The sequence below is a fragment of the Scyliorhinus canicula genome, chromosome 14, assembly GCF_902713615.1.
Source record: "Scyliorhinus canicula chromosome 14, sScyCan1.1, whole genome shotgun sequence".
Classification (NCBI taxonomy): Eukaryota; Metazoa; Chordata; class Chondrichthyes; order Carcharhiniformes; family Scyliorhinidae; genus Scyliorhinus; species Scyliorhinus canicula.
Genome location: NC_052159.1, coordinates 48,170,851 through 48,197,684, shown reverse-complemented (window position 1 = coordinate 48,197,684; position 26,834 = coordinate 48,170,851). Strand labels below are relative to the sequence as shown.

General features: G+C 45.1%; 1 protein-coding gene across 1 annotated transcript; it reads left to right on the top strand.

Annotated features, from left to right (window-relative positions):
* Window positions 1-379: 379 nt before the first annotated feature.
* Window positions 380-7,654, top strand: LOC119977694 (ras-like protein family member 11A). Its single transcript, XM_038818875.1, has 4 exons — window positions 380-730; window positions 5,209-5,265; window positions 5,358-5,434; window positions 5,757-7,654. The coding sequence occupies exons 1-4, from the start codon at window positions 610-612 to the stop codon at window positions 6,222-6,224; spliced, it is 723 nt and encodes a 240-aa protein (XP_038674803.1). The 5' UTR covers window positions 380-609; the 3' UTR covers window positions 6,225-7,654.
* Window positions 7,655-26,834: the final 19,180 nt, after the last annotated feature.

Below are 26,834 nucleotides of genomic sequence, written 5' to 3'. Positions count from 1 at the left end.
CATCCCTCCCTGCTGGTGTGTGTCTGAACCACCCTTAGCTGAATGGGACTCTGCTATGTTTTAAGCGCATTAGATTGGGTCAGTGTGCCATCCGTAACCTCTCAATGGCAGACAGCGGGCGACCGCCACAAAAAGGCGCTAATTTCTCCAACATTGGAGGGGGAAATCGTTGGAGTAAAGCGAAGGAGTGAAAATGAATATATTTGTTAGTGTTAAGCGTGCACTTCATGCAGCTTACAACGTCCCCTTTAACCCGGGACAGAGACAATGTGAGGATGTCGGTGCGGACGGACGTATTCGGGCCATTTACGTTGATGCGTTCGTCAGTGGAACTCTATTGGTGTGTGTGAGCGGTGGGAGGGGGGGTTCGCCCACAAGGCTCAGTATATGAAGTGAAAGGAGCTGCCGGACTCCACAGTCCCAGAGAAACAGCAGAGAGCCGCAGTAAAGCCGCGCTGAATGAATGTGGCTGCTTTGTCAGTTGCTGACCAGATTGGAAATCTATACTGTTTGAAAGAAGACTTTCCGCGTTGACTTCTTGCCTTCGGCTGAGACGGAACGGCCGCTGCCTGAAATTCCACCCAGTCGGCTGCAGACTGGAAAGGACTGATGCGTCTTTATAATATGTCGACGAACTTACTCTTAGTTCCAATACCCGAGTCATGCGATGGTGTGATGAACAGGGACGTCAAGATCGCAGTTTTAGGGTCGAGCACGGTTGGGAAAACAGGTAACGGCATGTTTATATTTGGGGGGGGGGGGGGGGGGGGAGCTGCACATCTGTCCATTGTATTGGGAGAGATCAGTATTCTCAGTCACAACAACGGTCTATGGGGATTTTCACCTGGAAAGTTGTGTTTCACTATTGTAACTGAATATAATTGTAACTGATGGACATAAATACAAATATTTGATGGACCTGTTTACAGCGAAGCGATTTGCTTTAAAGCATGGACCAATGTGGCATCGACACTATAATTCCTCTATTGAGCATTTCATTCTAAAATTATATTTCCTCTTCCGTAATTTGTTTCAATTTATATTGCTTTAAAACTCAGTTATTACTAAATCTATAAAGTCCTTTAGATCAGAAATTTAGGATTAAAATCAGCCCACACAGATGGAGTAGGATTATTTCTCCCTGGCGCCCAAGAGTTTTGACATTGTAGACAAATGCAGTCCGGTGTCAAACCGTGTCTCCCAGGATGGCTCTCCTGTTTATGTTTCACTCAGTCATGATGCTCGTTTTAGATAACCCGTGCAGACAGGATGGGCCAAATGGCCTCCTTCTGCGCCGCAACACTTGTGTGATATTTGAAGCCTGTCATTCGTTTCCTCTGGAGGATAATGGGGTCCATTGAAAATGTAGTTTTGAGGACAGACTCTGAGATTTACTGCCAGAAGAGAATAGAGTGGCTAATTGTACACTGCCAAGTGTCATCATGAATTGTGTTAGAAGTGGGTGGTAACAAAACATTAGCATCTTGCATTTACGTAGCGCCTTTCACGCAGTGAGACGTCTTGAGGCGTTTTCAGGAGCTATTGAGAGAAAATTTGACAGCAAGCCATACACCAAGATATTAAGACAGGTGATCAGAGGCTTGGCAAAAGAAAGACTCCGTTTCATATAGGGTCTTTCACAGCGTCAGGACATCTTCGTAGTCACGGTTGTAATGTCAACATTTTGGCAGCCAATTAGCACAGAGCAGGGTCTCCCAAATGGCAATGAGGTAATTATCATATAACCTGGTTTTAGTGAGACCGATTGAAGGCCTGTATATGGGGAGAACTCCCTACAATCATATAAAAGTACCTTTATCCTGCTTCGATAGCTGTCGTGTTCCGTTCCAATACAAAGAGATCCAACTTGCTGTGAAATGCAGTTTTACTGGGTTTTCAGTAGGCGTTTGTTCTAAGTTTCTTTAAACAACTGAATTCGCCCACTGAACAGTTTTTTTAAAAAAGTGTATGTGTGCCCACAAATGTTCAACGAACACGTTTTTTTTTAAAAGGGAATTATTCTCCAACCCTGCATGCTAAGGTCAAAGTAATTGAGAAGAATTGGAAATCACATTAGAATCAAACCACCTAATTGAACTTGCCTCGTGATTCTTTTAATTATACATTTGTATTTTGGGGTTGCATGTGTATTTTGGGGTTCAGGGATGTGTATCTACAGAAATCATAATTTAGCAAATTAAAGACCATCTGCCATTGTAGAATTCCGAGATCTTTAACATTCATAAAGTATTTTCATTTTGTCATAATTGCTGTGCCAACTCAACCCTCCATTTACTGTATTAAATAATAGGATTAAACAGATAAATGGAGGACTTGTGTGGAAGAAGTTGGCATAGTCTCCCGAAGCAGTTGTTAGTGTATGGGAGTCAACAACCTCAAACTGCTTGTGGTATCCGTATTAATTAGTATCTTCACTTTCAAAGACAACAGAGACACTGTGGAAAGTGAAAGTGCCAGCTGGAATAGGATTAAGGGGGTTCTTTCAGGAGTTATGATTGAGTTACATTGCAAGAGTAACGCAGAGGGAAGTCTTAATACCAACTTGCATCTCCTGTGTTTTGTTCATGCTGTCAGTGGGTAATGTTATGGGCCAGGGTTTAGAGAACCCCAAAGTGTATCATGGAGTTTGCCTGACCCACAACCTTTATGGTATGGGGAGCACAGAGCCCACTCTACAGGTGTGGTACAGCAGAAATCGAAAAAAAAAAAAATTATTTAAAGCAAAACAATGTTTATTCTATGAACTCAAGTCAACCTTTTTAAAACATACAGTGAACATCTAAGCAACCATCAATTCAAATACAACCCCATAAGAATACAACACTAAGTAATCCTTAATAACTTTCCAACAACATCCAGAAGACAAAAGAAACACCTTTTTAACAGAAGCACATCAGGTTTACATTCACTACTGAGAACATTTATAATTCTGAATTCCCCAAATGAATAAACGTAAGTAGTCTTTTCACGGCAGAGAGAGAACAGCAGTGCACCTGCTTTGTTTGGCTTCAGCTCCAACACTAAAAACAAAACTAAAACACACCCTGCAGCAAACAGCCTAAAATGAAAGTAAAAAGCTGACAGCCCAGCTCCACCCACACTCTGACATCACTGATAAACACCCATTTCTTAAAGGTACATTTCTTAAACACCCATTTCGTAAAGGTACTCTCACATGACAGTATAAATTAAGTGAATGAAAATGTTCCCTTTCCCACAAGGCCTTTGCTCGCTTTCAGGTATTCCCATATATACCAAAGACATTTTCAAAAGGTTTGCAATAAATTTGGAAACATGCACAAATGAAATGATCTAAATAGTAGCCAATTGCAATAAATACATCTATTGTGTATATTCAGTGTGAATAGAATTCCCTTTACAAGTATTTTTGGCAAAGTTAAGAAGAACCATTGAGATTTGGGTAATGGTGGTAGGAGCAGATTTGACAAAAACATAATCTTCATTTTGGCCAAGGCAATGGATAGGCTTTTTAATTCTTAAATTCTCATTTAATATTAACCACTTGAGGCTTTTTGCCTTGACTTTAAAATACCTGTACAGTTAGTTGAAATTAAATGTTTGCTATTTGTGTTCTTCTGAATGATCCAATTACAAGGCTAATTATTTTAAAAGACTGTATATTTGTGCCCATGGAGGTTTGTTATCTGTTTGATGGTGTAGTTCCTGCACTCTTGCTACAAAAAATTACCCCTATTATTTAGGAGTGAGTAGTGGCTCATGAGTTTGTTGTGTTTTTCCTTCCCAATCAATCCTTCTTTTCAGTTTCCTGATAAAATAGTAAAAAATATAGGATGCATAGGGGCACAATAAATCATTGTGGTCCACCCTGGTCAATCCTAAAGCTAAATGTTGCCCTGGTTAATAATGAGGAATAATCAGAAAATACTGAGATTTGATATCCTTTTGCTATTGCTGATGTGACTGCTGACTTTTTAAGAGCCAGAGGTAATCCTCTTTTCACTGTAGCTATGTTCTTTTACTCTTCAGCTGAATTATCTTCAGACTTCAGAGCTATGTTAGTTTAACAGTAACTTCCTGTTTAGACTGAAGTCACTTTCAGTTAAAAATGGTGAAATCATCAACAGAACTAGATCAGTGATCTCCAACTTTGATACAGTAAGACAGGGCTGAACTCTTTCACACAACCTGACCTGATTATAATGCATTACTGTTTTAAAGGAACTATGTAAGTGTATATTGGTTGTACTTATAAACAGCTATGATAACTTTTACACATTGAGTACATTCCTCCTTTATTACAGTGATTCCAGCCTTAATCCCTCATAAATAATTTAAGGTGTACCGCAAATAAAGTAGCTCTTCCCAACAGCTCGATTCAAACATTTTGCTACTCTGCGCAACCAGCCCAAATGATTAAAACACAAATATGTAGAAAAATGCATGAATAACCAGCCCTATAGAACATTTATGCACCACATTAACAATAAAACAGGACGGTGCAGTGGTTAGCACTGCTGCTTCATTGCGCTGAGGACCTGGGTTCTATTCTGGGTCACTGTCTGTGTGCAGTTTGCACATTCTCCCCCTGTCTGCATGGGTCTCCCCTTCACAAAGACGTGCAGGGTAGGTGGATTGGCTACGCTAAGTTGCCCATTAATTGGGAAAAAAGGGAAAAAAATAATAAGGCAAAGCATATCACATGCTACACTTAACTACATAATATTTCTGCACCATGGTGAATTTTTCCAAATGCCCCATATCTGACTAAGATGGACCATGTAGATTTGACCTCTGGCTGTTCCTCTTCATCCTAGCAACTGATTAATTTTCAATTGTTTTATCAGATTTGATCCATTGTAATGCCACCAGCTTGCAATGGTTGAAACGTTCCTGTATTAACAGAGCTAATTACAATGGCCAGCTTTAGTGAATCTGACAATTTTCCTTGAGGATTACATCAACTGGAACTGGCAGATCTAGTGTGTCAGAAACCCAGTATCGAAGCTGCTTTTGTTTTAAAGGAGAGGATAGATACAGGGCTGCCGAATTAATTTGTTTTTAATTTAGTTTTTGTGTTACTGGATTGAAAAGCAGCTGTGTCTCTGGTGTCTTTGATGAATATTATCATTTCACAAACGCATATAAAGGAATGGCTGCAACAGGAGTGACATTGAAATATTAATGCGTCGTCTTGTTTCTTTCTAGCATTGATTGTTCGGTTCTTAACAAAGAGGTTTATTGGGGATTATGAAGCAAATACAGGTGTGTATTTCTTAAACCATTTAACCAAAATTGAACACTAAAGTGAATGGATAATAAATAATTTCTAACAAGTCATTGTTTTTATCTCACAGGAAATCTTTATTCAAGACTAGTTCATATCGAAGGCGAACAGCTTTCACTGCAAGTGCAAGATACACCTTGTGTCCAGGTATTGTTTAAAATAATTGACCGTTACATCTTTGGGACTGTGGGATATAAACATGATATCAGGGGGGAAAAAAACATAGATTACTTGATGTCAATAATGGATAAGCATTCCTGAAGCCATTCTTCGTATTTCCAATTTATTTGTAACTAACAAGAAGGCTAATTTAATCAAAGCCTTCAGTTTTGATTTGAAACTTTTCTAAATAATAAGATAAGAAAAGTAATCAAGTTATTCAGTTATAAAATGGTAATAATTTTTCTTTGGCATTAAATTTGCTTATCTAAAAAATGGGCAGTTTCTGATAAATTGTTTTTGTGTTTAGGTTCAAGGAGAGTGTGCACGTTTTCCTGACCTTGTCTCCAGGTGTATTCATTGGGCTGAAGGCTTCATCTTGGTGTATTCAATAACAGACTACAACAGTTACAAACTGATTCGTCCCCTGTACCAGAATATCCGCAAAATGTACCCTGACACAAAGGTCCCTGTAATCATTGTTGCCAACAAGAGTGACCTACTGCACGCCAGACAAGTTCAGACCAATGATGGAATCCAATTAGCAAATGAACTCGGGACAACATTCTTAGAAATCTCCACCAGAGAAAACTATGAAGATGTGTATGATGTTTTTCAGCATGTCTACAAAGAGGTGAGCAAACTACATATGAACAATAATGGAGAAAAACGAAGAGGATCAATTATTCCACGACCAAAGTCACCAAACATGCAAGATTTAAAACGACGCTTCAAGCAGGCTCTTTCTTCCAAAGTGAAATCTGGTGCCACTTTATGAAGCTGATCTTAAAAGTATCCAGCCAAATGGATAACAAGCAATTGCACTGTATTAGTTTGACTTTTGTGAACTGTTTACCTCCCTCAAGACTATAAAAGTAGCTTTAAATGAAGATAGAGTAATGTAGATTTTTTTTTTAGTGATTGGTTATGGAGCAGGATTTGCTTGAAGAAAGGTGAATACCTCTTTACTTCCCAAAGCTCATATAATTTCTGCAACAACAATGTAGTTATTCATTGTTTGTGAATAACTTTTGTGTTGAAAATGGTAAGAATAGCATTTCCAGTGTTGCCAGTAATGAGTTTCTAGGTGTAATAGAGCGTCTCATTGTCCAGCACTGCTCTATTGAGCCTTGCAGTAACTTGTGAAGGGAGAAGTCATTTCTGCTGAAAGTATAGTGTGGACTTGGGAGAATGGCACAGTCACAAAATAATTAAAAACGGTTAACGATTGAAGGAGACTGGAGTATAATTAAGGCAGATTGTATAGGATTCGGATACTCCGATAGGGTGCAAGAGGTCATGACAGTCCCTCTGTTTTCTGAAATTGTAATTAGCCTTTGAAATGTTATGATCGTTTACAAGATAATTTGTATTCTGTTTGAGAAAATGCAATTTTTGTCAACTCTCGTTTAAAAATTTTGATGAAAAATATTCAAAATGTTACAGTCAATCATTTATGTGTAATGAGTTTTACTGATTGCACCACAGCATTGTGCTTGTTGTAGATGATACCATTTTACTGTATTTTATAAACATAGTGGTTTAGCACAGTGGGCTAAACAGCCGACTTGCAATGCAGAACAAGGCCAGCAGCGTGGGTTCAATTCCCGTACCAGCCTCCCTGAACAGGTGCCGGAATGTGGCGACTAGGGGCTTTTCACAGTAACTTCATTGAAGCCTACTTGAGTGACAATAAAAGATTATTATTATTATTATTCTTGTGACTAAAGAGAAAATGTTCATTCCTATATTGGCATAATGGTGTTTGTACAATGTTTCTAGATTTATTCTTATACTAATTAATGAACATATTGGAAGTTCAGTAATTCTCAAGTGCTATTGATTTTTTTTTTGTCAGAAGGGAATGAAGTATTGATTTTAATTCTGATATAATCACAAAATGAAAAACAATTTACTTAATGAGTTGCTGTGCAATTTCAGTGTTTTCTATTTTGACAATTGGTCAAAACTACAAGTTAGGCTTCAAGTGATGTGGTCGTCCCTAGCTGTGCTTGACATCAGGCAGTCAAGTTTTTTTTAGAAATGTTCATTGGGTGGAGAGCCTGGACTGGAGAAATTACTGCAAGAACATTAACTTGTGGAGTAAATATATATTCTCAGTCAAAGGCTCACAGATTAACTGATAAATTATTGATCCAGTGAAAGATTGTAATGCATCATGAAAAATTAAAAAAACTCTGAAACAGAGGCAAATGTAAAATTGTACTTGGTATAAGGAGTGGACTACATGCTCTGCCATTAATACAATCATGGCTGATCTGCCTCAACTCCATTTTCCTGACCACTCCCTGAGAGACTTAAGATTTGTCTATCCCAATCTTAAATATATTCAATGATGACACATCCACAACCCTCTGGGGTAGTGAATTCTGACAAATCACAACCGTTTAAGTGAAGAAATCTCATCTCAGTTCTAAATGATCAGCCCTATAACCAAAGGCTGTGCCCCCTTATTCAGGCTTCCTCAGCCAGGAGAAACAACTTCTCAGAATATACCCTATCAACCTTGCATGTTTCAATAAGATGCTCCCTCATTCTACTACACTCCAGACAGTTAGGCCCAGTTTATTCACCATCCCATCATAAGACAACTCTTTCATCCCAGGAACCAATCTAATGAACCTTTGTTGCGGCACATCCAATGCAAGCAAATCATTCCTTAAACATGGAGACTAAAACTGTACACAGTACTCCAAATATGGCCTCACCAAAGATCTGTACAACTGTGGCAACTGACCTGTAGTTCTTGCTCCCTCCTTTCTTGAATCTGCTGGGATTGTTCTAGAATTAGTGAATTTTGGAAATTCATAACCAGTGCATTAACCATCTCTGCAGCTTCCTTTCTTAGGAATCCTAGGATGTAGGACATTAGGTGTTGAGAATTTGTTAGCTTTTAATCCCTTAAATTTCTCCAATACTTTTTCTCAACTGATATTAATTACCGTAAATTCCTCACTCTTAATCCACTTGGTTACCCTGTATTTCTCAAATGTAATTTATGTCTTCTACTGTGAAGAAACATTTTGGATGAAACTTGGTAATAATTTATTTAGTTATTCTTTTAAAAAAAAATGACTTTAACAGGGCGCTGTTGGCGAACCATAGAAGCATTTTGATTCGCACGAGTTAAATCACATAATTGTTTGGTTAAAGTGTTGATCACAATAAAGCCAGACATTCAATAGCTACAAAAAGATTTTAAAAGCTCTCAGAAATGTGGAAGAGGCATGAAGAAAAATCAATGAAAGCATAACTATTATACACTGTTCTCAATGCAGAAATTCACTGCAATTACTTGCAAATATTTTCTCCTAATAGCTTCTGTAATGATATGACAAAAACATTTGGTATTTTTCTGGAAAAGGTCAGACAGCACTATATTCAGCTATCAAATAACTCGCAAGCCCATAAAATAGAGCAGGAGTCAGCATCAGTCACATGCATGTCGTTTACAGCTCCCAATCTTTTCCAGTTGAGTTGCAGTATCATGGAAAAACCTAAAAATCTCCTGTCAAGCAAAGGAATAGCTGTGTTTCTATTTTCAGGAGAAAAGACTAATCATTATGCTCCACTTTGTGGTTTAAAATGATTATATTAACAAAAATCATAATTGTGCTCTAAATAAACCCATTTGAATGGTATAGCTACCCCATGGTTATAAATAATGCTTCTGGTTCAAGGAACAGGTTGTATGGTTGTGGCCATATTGCTAAGATTAATTTTGAATGTTCCTTATAAGCTTTTTTTAAATCACGAGAATCGAGCTGATAAAGTGTCTTAATTTTACTTGCCTCAAGTTAAAGTTATTTTAAAAAGGACTTTACTGAGAAAATTATGGTAATACATGGTTTATCACAAGATTTGTGATAAAAACATTCTTCTAGTTTTATATGGAAATTTCTTATTACTTTTATATTCAAAGTGGAAACATGCTGTTTCCATTAAATTAATGTAGTTAATTTTTACATTTTCTTTCAAAACATATCATTCATGTATATGCTGGAAGTACGAAGAATAAATACAAAAATGTGATAATTCAATCACAAAATGTGATATTTCAGAATTAATCCTATCTTAATTTAATTTTTTTTCTTTCATCGGATGTTGGTGTCGCCTAGCTGGGCCAGCATTTGTTCCAATCCCTAATTGCCCTTGAGCTGAGTGGCTTACTAGGCTTTTTCCCGAGGGAAGTTGGGAGTCAACCACATTGCTGTAGTCCAATGTAGATGAGACCAAGTAAGGATAGGAGATTTCCTTCCCTGAGGGGTATTAGTGAATCAGATGAGTTTTTAAACAACAATTGATGATAGTTGGTATGGTCACCATTATTGAAAAAAGCTTTTACAGTTCAGATTTATTAATTGAATTTTTAAAACTCCATCAGCCATTCTGGTGGGGATTTGAACCCATGTCCCCAAAGCATAACCTTGGGCTTCTGGATTACTAGTCTTGTGACTGTGCTACTACACTATCATCTCCACGTACAATCGGTATTCTATTGATAGATAAATTCAAACCATGTATTTTTAAAATTTATATATACAAATCGTGCACTCTACCCAGCACACGTAGCAATCTGCCATGTTTTGGGTTTAGAAATGCCAAATATTTGTTTTGCAGCTCCCAACAGCTTTTATTTTAGGCACCTTTTTTAAAAGAAAGGCTGTAAAGGCTGAAAAAGTTTTGCTGAGAAGTTTTCAGCCTGCCATTTCCAGTTCATTAAAGCTATAGTTTAGAAAATCCAGGTCGGGGTGTCTGTTTTTCCCTTTTTGTAGTCTCTGTGTACTCCAGATCACCTGAAGCAACAATTTCTGTCCAATTTCAAGGTGATGAATTAATCTTACAGTTCATGATATTAGATGAACCTTATGTTCAGATTACAACCTTCTACTCCATATCCAATTTTTGATAATTCCCTGTTAGCCGTTGCGTGGTCAATTGACTAAATACATTCACTGATGTTTCCATAAAGTGACATGCAAACATTCTAAAGTAATTCAAGTCGCCCCAAAGGCACATAAAGCACTGGTGACAAATTACCTCTGAAATGATTTTTGAGATATAAATATTTATAAATACTTCAAATCATGTCACTATATTGATTTAACATTCAAATTTTAGTCACTGCTCTTTAAAATGCAGTGCAATAAATTTACAATATTTCTAAATTGTGAAAATATTACTTGCATCTAAAATATTAATTTAAAAGTTGAGTGTGTGTACATTATGCTATAAAGCAAATGTTGATTTATTTAGAAAAGTACACCTGAAATGTTTACACTGACTGAGAGGCTGTAGAGGCTTGTGAATAAGGCCATTTAGATGAATAAAAACATTGACATTTACAAGGACAAAGATTAGGATATTATGCTTTTATGTGCTCTGTATATATTTTTCACAAAACCCACTCTATTGAAACAAATGTTTATAAACATGCATTTTTAGCATTATTCAACTCTATCAAAATATTTTCCGTACAGTAAGAAGTCTTACAACACCAGGTTAAAGTCCAACAGGTTTGTTTCAAACACGAGCTTTCGGAGCACGGCTCCTTCTTCAGGTGAATGGAAAGGCTTGTTCCAGAAATGTTTATATAGACACAAAATATTTTCCAGAAAGGGGGTGGCATGTGGCGCAGTGGTTAGCACTGGGACTACGGTGCTGAGGACCTGGGTTCGAATCCCGGCTCTGGGTCACTGTCGGTGTGGTGTTTGTACATTCTCCCCATGTCTGTGTGGGTTTCACCCAAATTGCCTCTTAATTGGAAAAAAATAATAATTGGATACTCTAAATTTTTTTTTTTTAAATACGTTCCAGAATGATGATTATTTATTTATTTATTTTTAAAATAAATTTAAGAGTACCCAATTCATTTTTTCCAATTAAGAGGTAATTTAGCATGGTCAATTCACCTACCCTGCACATCTTTGGGTTGTGGGGGTGAACTTCTGCACTGTAAATTCTATGAAATCTATAATTCTATGAAACCCCACGCAAACACGGGGAGAATGTGCAAACTCCACACGGACAGTGACCCAGAGCCAGGATCGAACCTGGGATCTCGGCGCCATGAGGCAGCAGGGCTAACCCACTGTGCCACCGTGCTGCCCCAGAATGATATTTTTAGGGATGACATGATTGTAAGTGATGGTAATCCAAGAGTATCCAACTTTTCAAAGCAGTGGTTGCATCCCTGTGTAACAACTAACGAGTGGGCTGGATATGATTATTGTATCTCACTTCTGACCCAAGATAAATCATGAAAATGAATATTGGTATTTGGTGGCTGAGTAAGGAGCTTTGTTATATTTTTATTTATTATTGGTTTGTAGATTTATAAGGAGCTTCAGCAAGCTAAGGTTCATAAATTTGAACATGATGGTCCCTTTTCACCATTGTGCTGCGCTGAAGAAAATAGCCAGCTTTTGTGATCTGCCATTGTTGATATTCTTTTCACACAAATTTAGTTGAATACATTTTTATTTGTATATTAATACCTCTTACTGAGAAAAAAATTTTTGTACCCAAGAATTTTATGATACTTTACCCTTTTCTACACGGTTTTTCCTTTCAATAACAATTTTGTTTACAGCAAACAAGTTCTTAGTGCAGAAATTCCTTTGGAGATTCTAACAGCATCCAAAACATCTGCAGGGGAGGATAAGAGAGCCAAACTGAATGCATTTTAAGTGCCCCATTCGCAGAACCAAGCAACTCTTTCCGGACATCGAAGAGCAGAGCTGACTTGGTATGGCCAGGGACAGGGGCTTTCAGAAGGTGCCAAACGCCAGTTCTCTGGGGTTGGGAGGGGGTGCAGGTGTTTTAAATTATGTCCAGGCCGAGCAGCAAGACAAAGCAGCCTGCTTGATTTGTACTCCATCCATCGCCTTTCACATCCACTCCCTCCATATTGATGCATAGCGGCAGCAGTGTGTATCATCTACAAAACGCACTGCAGCAACTTACCAATGCTTCTTCAACAGCACCTTCTACACCGACAACCTCTATCACCTAAAAGGACATGGTCAAGTGATAAATAGGAGGGAACACCACAACCTGCAAGTTCTCCTCCTAACCACACATCCTGATTTGGAACTCTATTGCTATTTCTTCACACTTTTGGGTCAAAATCCTGGAACACCCTCCCTAACAGCACTGTGGGTGTGGCTACACCATATGGACTACAGTGGTTTGAGAAGGTGATTCACCACCACCTTCTCAATAAATACTGATGGCCCATGAAAGAATTAAAAGAAAATCAAATTACACCCCTTCTATGATATAATTATATTTAACAATATCCTGAACCCAGGCCAGCGAAAGTCATCTACAGAATGGAAAAGATCACAAGTAATTTATCTGGGTTTCAAGTGTTGAATCTTTCTTCCAAACATGAATTTGTCACCGTGTCCGTGTGTGCAATGTTCAGAACATGTCATTGAAGTCAGAAGCAGTCACTAAAATCAATATTATTATCTTCAGTGTTATAAATAACCAATGGGTTAGCTTCCTGCTAGTTTAACAATATTGCAAGATGCTGTTAAAATAAAATGTGTAATCTCTGGTTTGTTTAATAGCCATGGTGGGTTTACCTAGAGGGTTCAAACAAAGTAACAATGCATCATTTTGTTGCTGCGCTTAACATTAATGGCCCATGCTGCATATATATATTTTTTGAAAACTATTTTAATTCACATTTTCAACATTTTAAACATTCCTAAAACAATTAAACACATCACTAATACCCCCCACCCCCTCCGAACTACACTCCCTCTTACCCTTGACAGCAACCAAATCCTCAAAGTGTAAGATAAACAAACCCCTTCGCTGGTGGAACCCATCATCCGCCCCTCTCAGTGCAAATTTCGCCTTCTCCAAACACAGGGACCAGGATCCTTCCTTCTGGGGACGAAGTCCCCATGCCGGCGGGAGAACCGGCACCAATTCTCTGCACTTTCGGGGGCTTGGTGGACGCCGGAGGGGTTGGCACCGCTCCAGCCGGCACCGAAGGGATGGCGCGAGTTCGCACATGCCCCAAAGGGTCGGTGTGATCTCGCGCATGCGCAGACCGGCCTGCGTATTTTGGAGCATGCGCAGGGGGTTCTCTTCTCCACGCCGGACATGGCGGAGCCCTACTGGGGCCGGCGCGGAAGGACAATCCGCTCGCAGATCGGTGGGCCCCGATCGCGGGCCAGGCCACCATGGGGTCCTGGGTTCGGATCCCCTCGCGCCCCCCCTCCGAGGACCGCCCCCACCAACGTACCTGCCCCCGACTGGCATGGCGTGAATCCCGCCCCCTGCAAAAAACGACGCTGGAGAATACGCTCAGACCCCCCCGCCCCCCCGCACCCCCTCGGCGATTCTCCAACCCGGCGGAAGGTCGGAGAGAATCCCACTCAGGATTTCCATTAGATTTCCCCCGCCACACCAAAGTACAGGGGGAGAAGCTGACCTCCACCGCAACAGGACCCGCCTATGAGCAATCAACGAGGTGAAGGCTAAGACATCTGCCCCAGCATCGTCTGCAACTGCGGCAGGTCTGACACCCCAAATATGACCTCCAGGGGACCCGGCTCCAAATCCACGTGCAGAACCTCAGATATGGTGCTGAAAAACGACCCCCAACATTTTTCCAACTTCGGGCAGGAGCAGAAGATATGGACATGATTGGCCGGGCCCCTCCCACACTGTTCACAACTATCCTCCACCCCCTCAAATAACCGGCTGATCCTTGCCTTTGTTAAGTGTGCCCTGTGCACCACTTTTAATTGGCAGAGGGGAGGAGCATATTGTTAGGGTCACCAATTGGGCTCAGCAATACAGAGGTGCACTGATTGCAATAAGAGTACTATCAACTTGCCCCCATGCTCCATAGCTAGGAAGAGGTTTACTGAAGATGTTACTGTACTAGTAATCTAGAGGCCTAGACAAATGCGCTGGTGAAATAGACTCAAATCCAGCCACCAGGGAATTGAACCCATGCTGTTGCCTACTTTTCAGTCAGTTATAATGATAGTAATTACTGACACCGGAAGACAAACCCTCAGCGTTTATCTTTAGATCAGTTTATTGGTCACTTTAAGATTATTATTTGTGTAAATTACAATATTCCTCTCATTAGGCTACCCTCCTCCTTATATTCATGGTATCCTTTTTGGTTGGGACCATTCTCCTTACAATCTTCTCTGCAGATATTATCAATATTGCTTTTAGGTCCAACTCTCAATGTGTTTTTTTAAATGGTGCAGGGAGAAATCTCCTGTCACCATAATTACCAATGAGCCAGGATGAGTGAAATTTCCTGACTTACGTAGGCCTGAAAATGTTGTCACTAAAGACCATGATTCAAATTTAAAACATAATCTGCTTTGAAATGTTTTCCTCTGTATTGTTCACAGAGGGGTTTGTTTCAGTAGTGCTCAAATAAAGCTTCAAAATGTGAATACAAATCTCTTAATCTCTTCATTTGGAGATGTTTTAGCTACTACAATGCTCAGAGTTAAAAGGAAGCCAGGTGAAAGAGATAAATCTAAAAATAATCTTCCTTTGTATCAACAATATTTTGGATCTTACTGAGGCTGAAAGCTGTAAGTATACTTGTAACAGCATACTTGAAATAACTAAAAGGTTTCTCACATGTCTGTGCTGCTCAAATGCACCTTGAACTGATGTACTTTTAAGAACCATTGGGTAGTAATCTGTATGGACACAAGGGTTAATGTATCGACATAGCAGCTAACTGGTAACTGGGTGGCAGCACTAGAGATGGGTATAAATGGATGGACTCAAGCCAAGATCTTCCTCTTTGTAAGGACAGTGACTCGTGACCAGAGGTAGGGAGAGACAGCTAAGAGCATAGGTGTAGTTCATCATAGTTCATTCTTATTCAATCTTGTTTATTTAATATCTAGTATAAGTATTGCAGAGAGAACAAACTCACAGTTTATTTGTTAACATTACTCAATAAAGTAGTTGCTCTAATCGGAAGACTACGAGTGTAAATCAACATCGAGTTAAAGATCATCCTGGCAGGGCAGCACGGTGGCACAGTGAGTAGCACTGCTGCCTCACGGCGCCGAGGTCCCAGGTTCGATCCCGGCTCTGGGTCACTGTCCGTGTGGAGTTTGCACTTTCTCCCTGTTTTTGCGTGGGTTTCGCCCCCACAACCCAAAAAGCAGGGTAGGTGGATTGGCCACGCTAAATTGCCCCATAATTGGAAAAAATGAATTGGGTACTCTAAATTTATTTTTAAAAAAAGATCATCCTGGCAAGAAGCAAATGAGTAACATGTATACCGTGGGCAGCACGGTAGCACTGTGGATAGCACAATTGCTTCACAGCTCCAGGGTCCCAGGTTCGATTCCGGCTTGGGTCATTGTCTGTGCGAAGTCTGCACATCCTCCCCGTGTGTGCGTGGGTTTCCTCCGGGCACTCCAGTTTCCTCCCACAGTCCAAAGATGTGCAGGTTAGGTGGATTGGCCATGCTAAATTGCCCTCAGTGCCCAAAATTGCCCTTAGTGTTGGGTGGGGTTACTGGGTTATGGGGATAGGGTGGACATGTTGGCCTTGGGTAGGGTGCTCTTTCCAGGAGCCGGTGCAGACTCGATGGGCCGAATGGCCTCCTTCTGCACTGTAAATTCTATGATAACTCTATGATATATTGCACAAAGCAGTATAACATTACTACTAGGAGTAGTAATATAACACATTGTGCTTAGTAGATTGATCCCAGCAAAAATGCAGGGAATGCTTCCTAGTAGCATGACCAGCCATGACGGTGACTCTCTACACCTCATTTCAAAGCAATTCAGTTCCATGCCGAACAATGTTAATCTTCTCCATGGGAACATTCAACAATACAATTGTTCATGCAGCAAACTGTGGAATCCATGGCAGAGAAAAAAAATACATATTGTGCAAAGCCAACAATGGTTGGAATTTTCCAGCTGTTCTGATTCACTTTTCCTGCTGGAAGCGCACCCCCGTCCGCAGGTTTCCCGGTGGCCCCGGGTGGTTACAATAGGAAATCCAATTGACAAGCGGCGGGATGATAGAATTCTGCAGCCTGTGAATGGCGTGCCTCCAAGAAATATGCGGAAAGTCCTGCCCAATGTTTTATTTTAAAATATGGAGACCTAGAAATTACTTGACCAGAACTGGGCACAAGAAGTGGCCTCTGCACCAGAATATATTAGACTTTAATCTTTATTTACATGAGCCCAGTTAGATGCAGATGCATGCTTGGTGCCTGAGGCAGCCCTGATGTAGATCCTAGGAGTGGGGGAAGGAATTGGGAAGAAGAACATAGAACAGTACAGCACAGAACAGGCCCTTTGGCCCTCGATGTTGTGCCGAGCATTTTCCGAAACCAAGATCAAGCTATCACACTCCCTGTCATTCTGGTGTGTTCCATGTGCCTATCCAATAACCGCTTGAAAGTTCCTAAAGTGTCCGACTCCACCATCACAGCAGGCAGTCCATTCTACACCCTAACCACTCTCTGAGTAAAGAACCTACCTCGGACATCCCTCCAATATCTCCCATCCTGAATCTTTTAGTTATGCCCCCTTGTAACAGCTACATCCACCCGAGGAAATAGTCTCTGAAGGTCCACTCTATCTATCCCCCTCATCATCTTATAAACCTCTATTAAGTCGCCTCTCATCCTCCTCCGCTCCAAAGAGAAAAGCCCTAACTCCCTGAACCTTTCCTCATAAGACCTATCCCGCAAACCAGGCAGAAGAGATTGTGTTTGGGATAATAGGAACGGCAGGGGCAAATATCGCTTCACATTTGTAAAGTTTGAAAATTAATTTAAACTATGTGTCACGCATTGTCAGAGTGTGGTAGTGGAGGGGGTAGAGGAGGGAAGATCAAAATGAAGGGAAAAGTAATGTAGAGGCATGAGTCTGTGGGTATGTAGAAAGCAGTAAAGTGAATGTGCTGCTGCCTGAGATGGGAGTAAAGAGAGGCGCACAGCTTAATGTTGTGTATTTTGCCTCCAGCACTTGGGAACAGATGCAGAACAAATTGCACATTTTAAACAGACTGATGAAGTAGAATAATCCGACAGTACCGCATACTGTGTAGAAACAGAACATTTACAACACAGAAGCAGCCAACATGGCCTATCGTGCCTGTGCTGCTTGGAGTAGAATTAACCAGTCTAATTCCACTTTGTAGCTCTTGATCTGCAATGTTTTAGGTAACAGCATTTCAAGTACATATCCAGATATTTTCAAAATACAATGAAGGTTTCGGTCTCAGCCACTCACAGAATGAATTACGGCCGGTATTTTCCGGCCGTTGCGATTCACTTTTCCCGCATGCAGTGCACCCCCACCCACAGGCTTCTCAGTAGTGTGGGGTGACTTCAATGGGAAATTCTATTGGCAAGCGGTGGGAGTAAAGAATCCCCCCGCCAGCAAATGGCGCTCCGGCGAGAAACATGTGACTGGGGGAGTGGAGAATCCCGCCCACAAATCCAACACCATCCACTTGTTGAAAAAAATTGCAATTCACCCTAATCCTTTTGCCAATTTGTTAAAATCTATGCCATTGATCCTGCTAATGGAAGTGTGTCCTTTCTATCCATGGTCAGGCCCTTCATAATTCTGAACGACTCCGTTAAGTCCCCTCCCAGCCTCTTAGTAGAAAACGACACCAATCATTTCTGGCAACATACTCTTAAATCTCCTTTGTACCTTTTATTCTTTCATGACATGTATATGAGCACCTCTGGCAAGGTCAGCGTTTGTTGCTCATCCTTAATTTCTCTTGAACTGAGTAGCTTGCAAGGCCATTTCAAGTCAGCAACATTACTGTGGATCTGGAGTCACATGTAGACCAGACCAAGTAAGGACGGCAGATTTCCTTCCCTAAAGGACATCAGTGATCCAGATGGGTTTTTCCAATGGTCAATGATAGTTTCAAATCCAGATTTATTTACTGAGTTCAAATTCTACCAGCTGACATGGTGGGATTTGAACACATATTCCCAGAACATGCACCTCTGAATGACTGCTATTGTTATGGACAGGTTGAAAGAGAGCTGTTGAAATCCCTATCCCATCCCTTTTTGAGAGGAAGATACACACACAATTTACAGTGCAGAAGGAGGCCATTCGGCCCATCGAGTCTGCACCGGCTCTTGGAAAGAGCACCCTACCCAAGGTCAACACCTCCACCCTATCTCCATAACCCAGTAACCCCACCCAACACTGATGGCAATTTTGGACACTAAGGGCAATTTATCATGGCCAATCCACCTAACAGCTTTTAACCCTTGCATACTGCTAGCTATTTGCAGGACTTTCTGTTGGTCGTAAAGTTAGCTTTTTTTAGTCTCGTTACCAGGAAGCCACTTTGCTTTTGATAGACCCGAAATGGAACAGGCTTGGAGAGTTTACAATGCTGTAGCTCTCAGATCATTCACAGGTATAGGCCGTAGGCTGGAATTCGCGGACCATTCTCTGGCGACTGGATTCTCTGATCCCTCCGGCAGCGCACCCCCACCCATGGATTTCCCGGTGGCATGGGGGTGGCTTCAGTGGAAATTCCCACTGACAGCGGTGGGAGCAGAGAATCCCGCCACCAGCGAACGGCGCAGCCCCTCCTGCCATCAGGAAACATGCAGCCGGACGGCTGGAGAATCCTATCCATAGATGTTATTGCCTTTTCCACGTGCCTCTATTTCTCCAGACAGTGGGGGGGGGGGGAAACTCGGTCCCCCAGCCGCATGTTTCTCAGTGGTGAGCCATTTGCTGGTGGTGGAATAACTACTCACGCCACTTGTCAATGGGATCCCCATTAAAGCCACCCAACGCTGCCGGGAAACCCATGGATGTGTGTGCGCTGCCGACGGGAAAAGATAATTCCAACGGCTGGAGATTTCCTGCCAGTATTTTAAGATTAAAAAGGACAAAGATCGCTGCTTCACAATGTGACTCCTCCCAACTGTGTTTTATATACCACATATGGTGATGTTCTTAGATTGATGAGTCACATCTTGCTTTATTGTGTGAAGTGTAAGAGTCCTTCCTGTGTGTTCTTGTTTATTCCCTTATTTCCCTTTTCTTTTATTTTTGCCGGTATATTTTTGATCCATGGATGATTTATGGACATGTGTCTTTAAGGCAGCTTGCTACTTTAATTCAAGCAGAAGGAAGCAGTGGCCAGTGCCTTTAATTCAAACAGAAGGCTATGCTGTTTTAGAATGGTGATTGCCGACATCAGGGATGACTCAATTTGATTGATTTGGCTGATGGCCAATGATTAGGCCCAAAGGCTATGCTCTGCCCAGTAACATGCGGTGATTGGATATTATCCCACTGGAATGTTTTTCAGTGCCACAAGGTTCCATTTTGCTTTCACTTTTGATTTTGGCAGCATGGAGATAAAAGATCCAGCTACGTCTTCTCCATAAAGCTCTTGCTAAGCATCTCCAAAAAAAGATCCAGCTAACTCTCTCTCCAATAATCCTTTGGGTGTTGGATTCCTGAAAATAGGGCCTGAAGGCAGGCCATGAATTACGAGCAAACTCTGATGAAACAGGGACTCTGGGCGCGATTCTCCGGACTCACGACGGTTCGGAGAATAGCGGGCGTCGGAAATTTTTACGGCGACGCTGTTCCGACGCCCTCCCGCTATTCTCCGAACCCCGCAAATTGTCGGAGTCCGTTTCCCGACAGACGCCTCCTTCCCGCCCCTGACACGACCAGAATCGCCACTGAGAGCCCCCCCGCTATTCACCGGCCCGGATGGGCCGAAGTCCCGACGTCATGGCGCCCTGTTTGGACGTCGTGAAACACACCTGCTTTTTAAATTCGTCAACCAGTCGGCCTGGCTGACGACTGCTTGGAGGAGGTCAGGGCACCACTCTGCGCACCGCTCAGCGCACCGTTCAGCGCACCGCTCGAGTCTGGCCACAACGGGGAAGGCATCCCTGGGAACGGGAGGGGGTCCAGAACGGGGGCAGTGGGGGGGAGACGGGGGGGGCAGTGGGGGCGACGGGGGAGGCAGTGGGGGCGACGGGGGAGGCAGTGGGGGAGACGGAGGGAGCAGTGGGGGAGACGGAGGGGGCAGTGGGGGGGAGACGGGGGAGGCAGTGGGGGAGACGGGGGAGGCAGTGGGGGAGACGGAGGGGGCAGTGGGGGGCGACGGAGGGGGCAGTGGGGGGGCGACGGAGGGGGGGGGGTTTAGGTAGAGAGTGAGCCGTCCAAGCCCGTAACAAAATGTCTGCCACCATGCCATGGTGTGCAGGTGACGAGGACACGGCCGCTGGTTCCCCTGTGGCTTCCGGACACAGGCCACTGACGCACCCGTGAGGAGGCCATAGTTTACTGGCCGTTGGATGCAGAAAGTGACCAGGGGTTAGGCTGACCGCGTGTCAGCAGCGCGACCAGGCCACCGGGACACACTGGTATCCCATGGCTGGCGGCTGCCGAGGTGTCGACTAACGTCCGTCTAACATGTCCCGTTTCTCTGCCTCCTACCACCCTTCTGTAGGTTAGCACGATGCATGGGAACAGAACGGCTATGTTCTGCGCAGTGGTTGGGGCCGCTCTACTGGATTTGGAGATGCAGCAGCATCCACACCCACAACCCGCAGTGGCTGCAGGGCCAGCTGCAGCAGCAGAGGGAAGGGCCGAGGAGTTGCCAGTCGTCGAGCAGCATGGGGGGGGGGGAGGAGGAGGAGGAGGAGGAGGAGGAGGAGGAAGAGGAAGAGGAGAGAGTGAGGGTGCAGCCACGGCGTCAGAGGCGACGACCAAAGCCGAGGGTGTACCGTGTCCGGGTCTCTTTCCTAACAATGCCGGACATCACCTGCAGGAGAAGACTCCGGCTGAGTAGGCAGACGGTGATACATATCTGCAAACTCCTGTCGCACCTCGCCCCACGTGGAACGGGGGGAGGACACGCGATCCCGGTAGCCATCAAGGTGACGGTCGCTCTGAACTTCTATGCTACCGGCTCCTTCCAGTCTCCGAGAGGGGACGTCTCTGGGATCTCCCAGTCATCGGTGCACAGGTGCATCCGGGATGTGACCGACGCCCTCTATGCCATCGCCGATCGCTACATCACCTTTCCCGAGGACCGAGCAAGTCAAGACTCACGAGCCCGTGGATTTGCCAGTGTGGCCGGGATACCGAGGGTTCAGGGGTCAATCGACTGTGTTCACGTCCCCATGCGCCCGCCTGCTGTGGACAAGGAAGTGTTCACAAACAGGAGGGGGACATACTCCATTAATGTCCAGGTGGTATGCGACCCCCACATGAGGTTCATGAACGTCTGTGCAAGGTTCCCAGGGAGTGTGCATGACTCCTACATACTAGCGCAGTCGTTCATCCCTGCGATGTTTGAGGGACGTCCCCCCCGGCTGAGGGGCTGGTTGCTAGGTGACAGGGGATATCCGCTGAGGTCTTGGCTGATGACGCCTATACGGAGGCCTCAGACCAATGCGGAAACACGATACAACGAGGCCCATGCAGCAACCAGGGGTGTGGTGGAGCGCTGCCTTGGCCTCCTGAAGATGAGATTCAGGTGCCTGGACCGCTCCGGAGGGGCCCTGCAGTACCAGGCCGACAGGGTCGCTCGCATTGTAGTGGTCTGCTGTGCGCTGCACAACATCGCGATGCAGAGGGGAGATGACCTGTTGCAGGAGGCGGAGGGAGAAGCTAGTGGCAGTGGTGCCAGCACAGAGGAGGAGGAGGAGGAGGAGGAGGAGGAGGAGGAGGAGGAGGAGGAGGACGCTGGCGGAGTGGCGGGCGCAGAACGCAGACACGACCCAGGTGCTGGTGATGTCCAGGAGGCGGCACGACGGACCCGGCAAGGACGGCGGGCACGCGACGCCATGGTGGCAGCACGGTTCACGCATCGCATGTGACGTCCCCGATGAACACCAAACCACCACCTGCATCGCTAGTCATGCAGAGGGTCACCACACAACTGCCACCACCACACCCCCCCCCCCCCCCCCCCTCAGTGTACACTGCTCCACTTCGACATGACGCTTATCACTGGGTACAGACGGAATGGCACAACATTGATGGCTGTGTCAGCGGGTGTGATCAGTGCCATGTGGAATGATGACAGCCCGCTCTGCGCAGAGCTGTGAGCTCAGAATCGTTAGAGAGAGTCTGACCCATGGCAATAGCTGAACCATCCACCTTGGTGGCCGCTGAGTTCGTCACTGACACTCCATCACGTGCCCGCGTGGGCTAGCTGTGGGAGGGGGGTAGGGGCAGGGACTGCACACCCGGCACCGAGGTTTCACCACCCGTCACCCCCAGCGACACTCGGTCACCATCACGATTCCTGTGGCTGTGGAACAATCACACGGTATTACAAGTAAGGTGGAACAGTGCGTTTAATATTAACAATTATTTACAGGTGCCCTAGCCCCTACAACTAAACTGTGCCCTTCACCCGTGCCAACTTACTCAGTGTCTATCTTAGTTGCCTTACGGGCCCTACCACTACGTCTAAGTGAATCCCCAGATGATACAGCAGGAGTGGAGGAGGATTGCTGCGAATCGCCCCCCTCGACTCGTTTCTCCTTGGCCAAGCGTTTCCTGGGGCGACCCGGCCTTGATGGGCCAGGCTGCTCTGCGGGCGTCTCGGGTGACATTGTGCCACCCTGCTCTGCCTGCTGCCCACCCGATGCACCAGGGATGGGACGGGGGGAGGCCGAGAATTCCGGGACGTCCCGTGATGGAGTTAATGGGACGGGCCCCGAAACCTCCTCCTCCGTTCCCCGTCGCACCACCGACACCTGGCGCTGCCAGTCCTGGAGGCCTGCAACGGTATCCACCAGGATCCGAAGGTTTGCAGAGACGGAGTCCAGGGAGTTAGACATTCCCGCCAGGGACTGTGCGATCTCAACCTGTGTGTGCACGACGCCATCCAGCACATGTGTCAGGCGGTTGATGGTCTCCGCGACTGACAGCTGGGACTGTGCCAGCGACTGCTGGGACTGTGCTATTGACTGCTGGGACTGTGCCATGGCGTGCTGCGACTGGCCAATGACCTGCTGAGACTCGGCCATGGCCCGCAGGGCGCCGGCAATGTCGGTTTGGCTCTGGCACATTGCTGCCTGTGAGAGGGCAACCCTGTCCAGGGCCGAGGATGACGCGTGCACATTAACCCCAACGTCTTGCATAACCTGACCCATTGCCTCCACTGCGGATGCCACCCGTGCGGTGTCGGCCTGGGTCTCTGCCATGAGCGGCACCACTCCCTGCTCTTGGACGCGGTTCGACTCCTCTAACAGCGTCTGCAGAGTCTGGAAGGAAGCCCTCATCCCGTCATTGTTTCCCTGGGTTTCCTGAGGCATCGGCTGTGCGGGTGGGTTGATAAACTCCAGGAACTCCGAAAACGTCTGGGAGCCAGCTGCATCCTGGGCCTGGTCTGGCCTCCGTGAGTCCGGGCCCTCTGTTGCTCCGACCTCCACCTGCTGTACCTGCTCATCTGTGATGTGCCAACCAGACTGTGCCCCAGGAGACTAATCACTAAATAGGCCCGCCGGGGTGTGTATCTCTGGGATGATGGATGTGGTGGGAGAAAGCAGTGCCGCAAGCCCGACGCTCTCAATGGTTAGGTCCTCGTCCATGGTGTGGGGCTGCTCAGCGACAGGAGGGTTGTCCCTGGCCATTTCTGGTGGTGGTGGTGGTGGACTTCGAACCCTCTGTGCGTCCTGGTCCGCAGATTGGGTTGGGGCGGATAGGGCTGCCCGCTGATCGGGCACCCTCTGTTGTGAGGCCCCGGGTGAGGTGGCGGCAGATTCCTGTCTCCGTCTGCAGCCAGACGGCCCTGGTCGTTCGGCATCACGTCCTAGGGAAGAGAATGAGACGGGTTATTTCGATTTGCTCGGCAGGCCGCTGGACGGTCCCAGTGGGCAGGGTGTGTGAAGGGACAGAGGATGGGGGAGGTGTCCCAGTGGGCAGGGTGTGTGAAGGGACAGAGGATGGGGGAGGGGGGGGGTGTTTGTCAGGGAGGGTTGTCTCACTTGCTGCAGTTCCGCCAACCTCGCATTGCGCGATATCGCGGGTGGCAGACCCCCCAACAAGGTCCAGTGCCCTCTGTTCAAAGGTGCTGAGGGGGTGCATGTTGGGCGAACCCCCTCCAGTCTTGTGCCGCTCACGGTGGTTATGACCGGCCTTGGCCTGTTGGGGGAGGGAACATAGGTAGATCATTACAAAACGGTAGGTATCAGCAGTCTGTTCAGATACTGGCACAGTTTGGGGGGGGCAAGTTGTCATCAGATGATTGCATCTCTCCTCGGGGCCAGAGCGCTGGGTCTGTGACAACTTTGTGAACCACCCTCAAATAACTCTGCCCCAATCCCTCCCCCCCCCCCCCCCGGGCAGTTAAGGGGGAGGGATGGTTGTGACTAGGGGGCACCCTCATGGCACTTACCCTGGCAGACCTGGTGAGGTCGTGTAGCTTCTTTCGACATTGCTCTGCTGAGCGAGGGGTCTGCCCCACAGCACTGACGGCAGCAGCCACGTCACGCCAGGCCTGGCGTACCGTGCTGGCAGGTTGGCGATGCCCTCTCCGCGGGCGGATGATGCCCCTCCTCTGCTCCACGGCATCGAGCAGCGCCTCGACGTCTGCATCTATAAAGCGAGGAGCAGCTCGCCTAGGCTCCGACATCCTGCCCAACAGATTCTGTGGTCGCCCGCGCCTTTTTACGGCGTCGGGCGGCGTCACATGGGCGGGTTCGTGTCGTCGTCGCGTTCCGTCGTCATCACGCACGTAATTGACGTGGCCGCGCTACTAGCCCATTTCCAGGAAGTGAATCCGTCGGGAAATGAAGCCTTCGCGACCGTCGTAAAACGGTCCCGATTTTTACGACGGTTTGCCGACTTTCCGCGGGTGCGGAGAATTTCGCCCTCTGTGTCTCCAAGAAAATTGTGAGTCTGGGCTGCAAAACAAAGACTGTGATTTACAAGCTTACTGTAGAGAAAGCCTTCAAGGAACCATCATCTGAAGCAAAGACTCTTTTCTCTTCCATTAATTTTTTTTTTCCTCCCCCCTCTGTGTTTGTCTGTCTTCTGTGTGTGTGTGTAGAGGGTGGGGAGGCAAGTTAAAATAGGAGTTAGGTACTTTTAATATTTAACCAACTGTATCTGCTGCGTATTTCACCATAGAATCATAGAATTTACAGTGCAGAAGGAGGCCATTCGGCCCATTGAGTCTGCAGCGGCCCTTGGAAAGAGCACCCTATCTAAGCCCATACCTCCACCCTATCCCCACACCTCCACCCTATTTGCGTAAGCCCATCTAACCTTTTTTGGACTCTAAGGGCAATTTAGCATAACCAATCCTGCACATCTTTGGACTGTGGGAGGAAACTGGAGCACCCAGAGGAAACCCACGCAAACACGGGAAGAATGTGCAGACACGGCACAGACAGTGACCCAAGCTGGGAATCAAACCTGGGACCCAGGAGATGTGAAGCGACTGTGCTAACCACTATGCTACCGTGCTGCCCATTATTCTTGTTATAAATAAACAGTAGGGCAGCACGGTGGCACAGTGGTTAGCATTGCTGCCTACGGCGCTGAGGACCCGGGTTCGAATCCCGGCCCTGGGTCACTGTCTGTGTGGAGTTTGCATATTCTCCCTGTGTCTGCGTGGGTTTCACCCTCACAACCCAAAAGATGTGCAGGTTAGGTGGATTGGCCATGCTAAAATTTCCCCTCAATTGGAAAAAATAATTGGGTACTCTAAATTTAAAAAAATAAAAAATAAAAATAAACAGGAATTGTGTTCCAACTTACATACCTGTAATTTTTGGGCCAAAAACATCAGGAATTTTTAAAGGAATTATTGTTTAATTTACTTGTGATGTGATTTCGGGACACGTGGGCTGGAATTGACCGCATACTTGCCCAGGGTGGCGTAACATAAGATATTCATCTTGATGAATGGAGAATTACTTTCTTTCATTACACCCATTCAATTCAGGGATGATTTCAGATGGTTTTAAGATATGTGTAAGTAACCTTTGTTAGTCTGGGATGTACCTTTTTGTCGTGGTGAAATAGTCAGTCGGTGCTTGAATACACAGAACAAGTCATCTGACTTTGCGCATCCTTGCAACAGATTGTCCACTTTTTAAGAGAAAAGGTCAGGTCAAATGACTACATCAAAATTGCCACTCTCACTGACTCACCTTGTTACCTCCTCAAAAAATATATAACTTAGTCATACACGACCTTCCCATAAATTCATATTGTCTGTCCCTGATTAATCCATGCCTTTTCAAATTATGATTTACAGTACTGTTCATTAGAGTTTTCCCCAATAATTTGCCCATCAACAAGGTTATGCTGAGGGACCTGTAATAACTAAACTACACATTTCT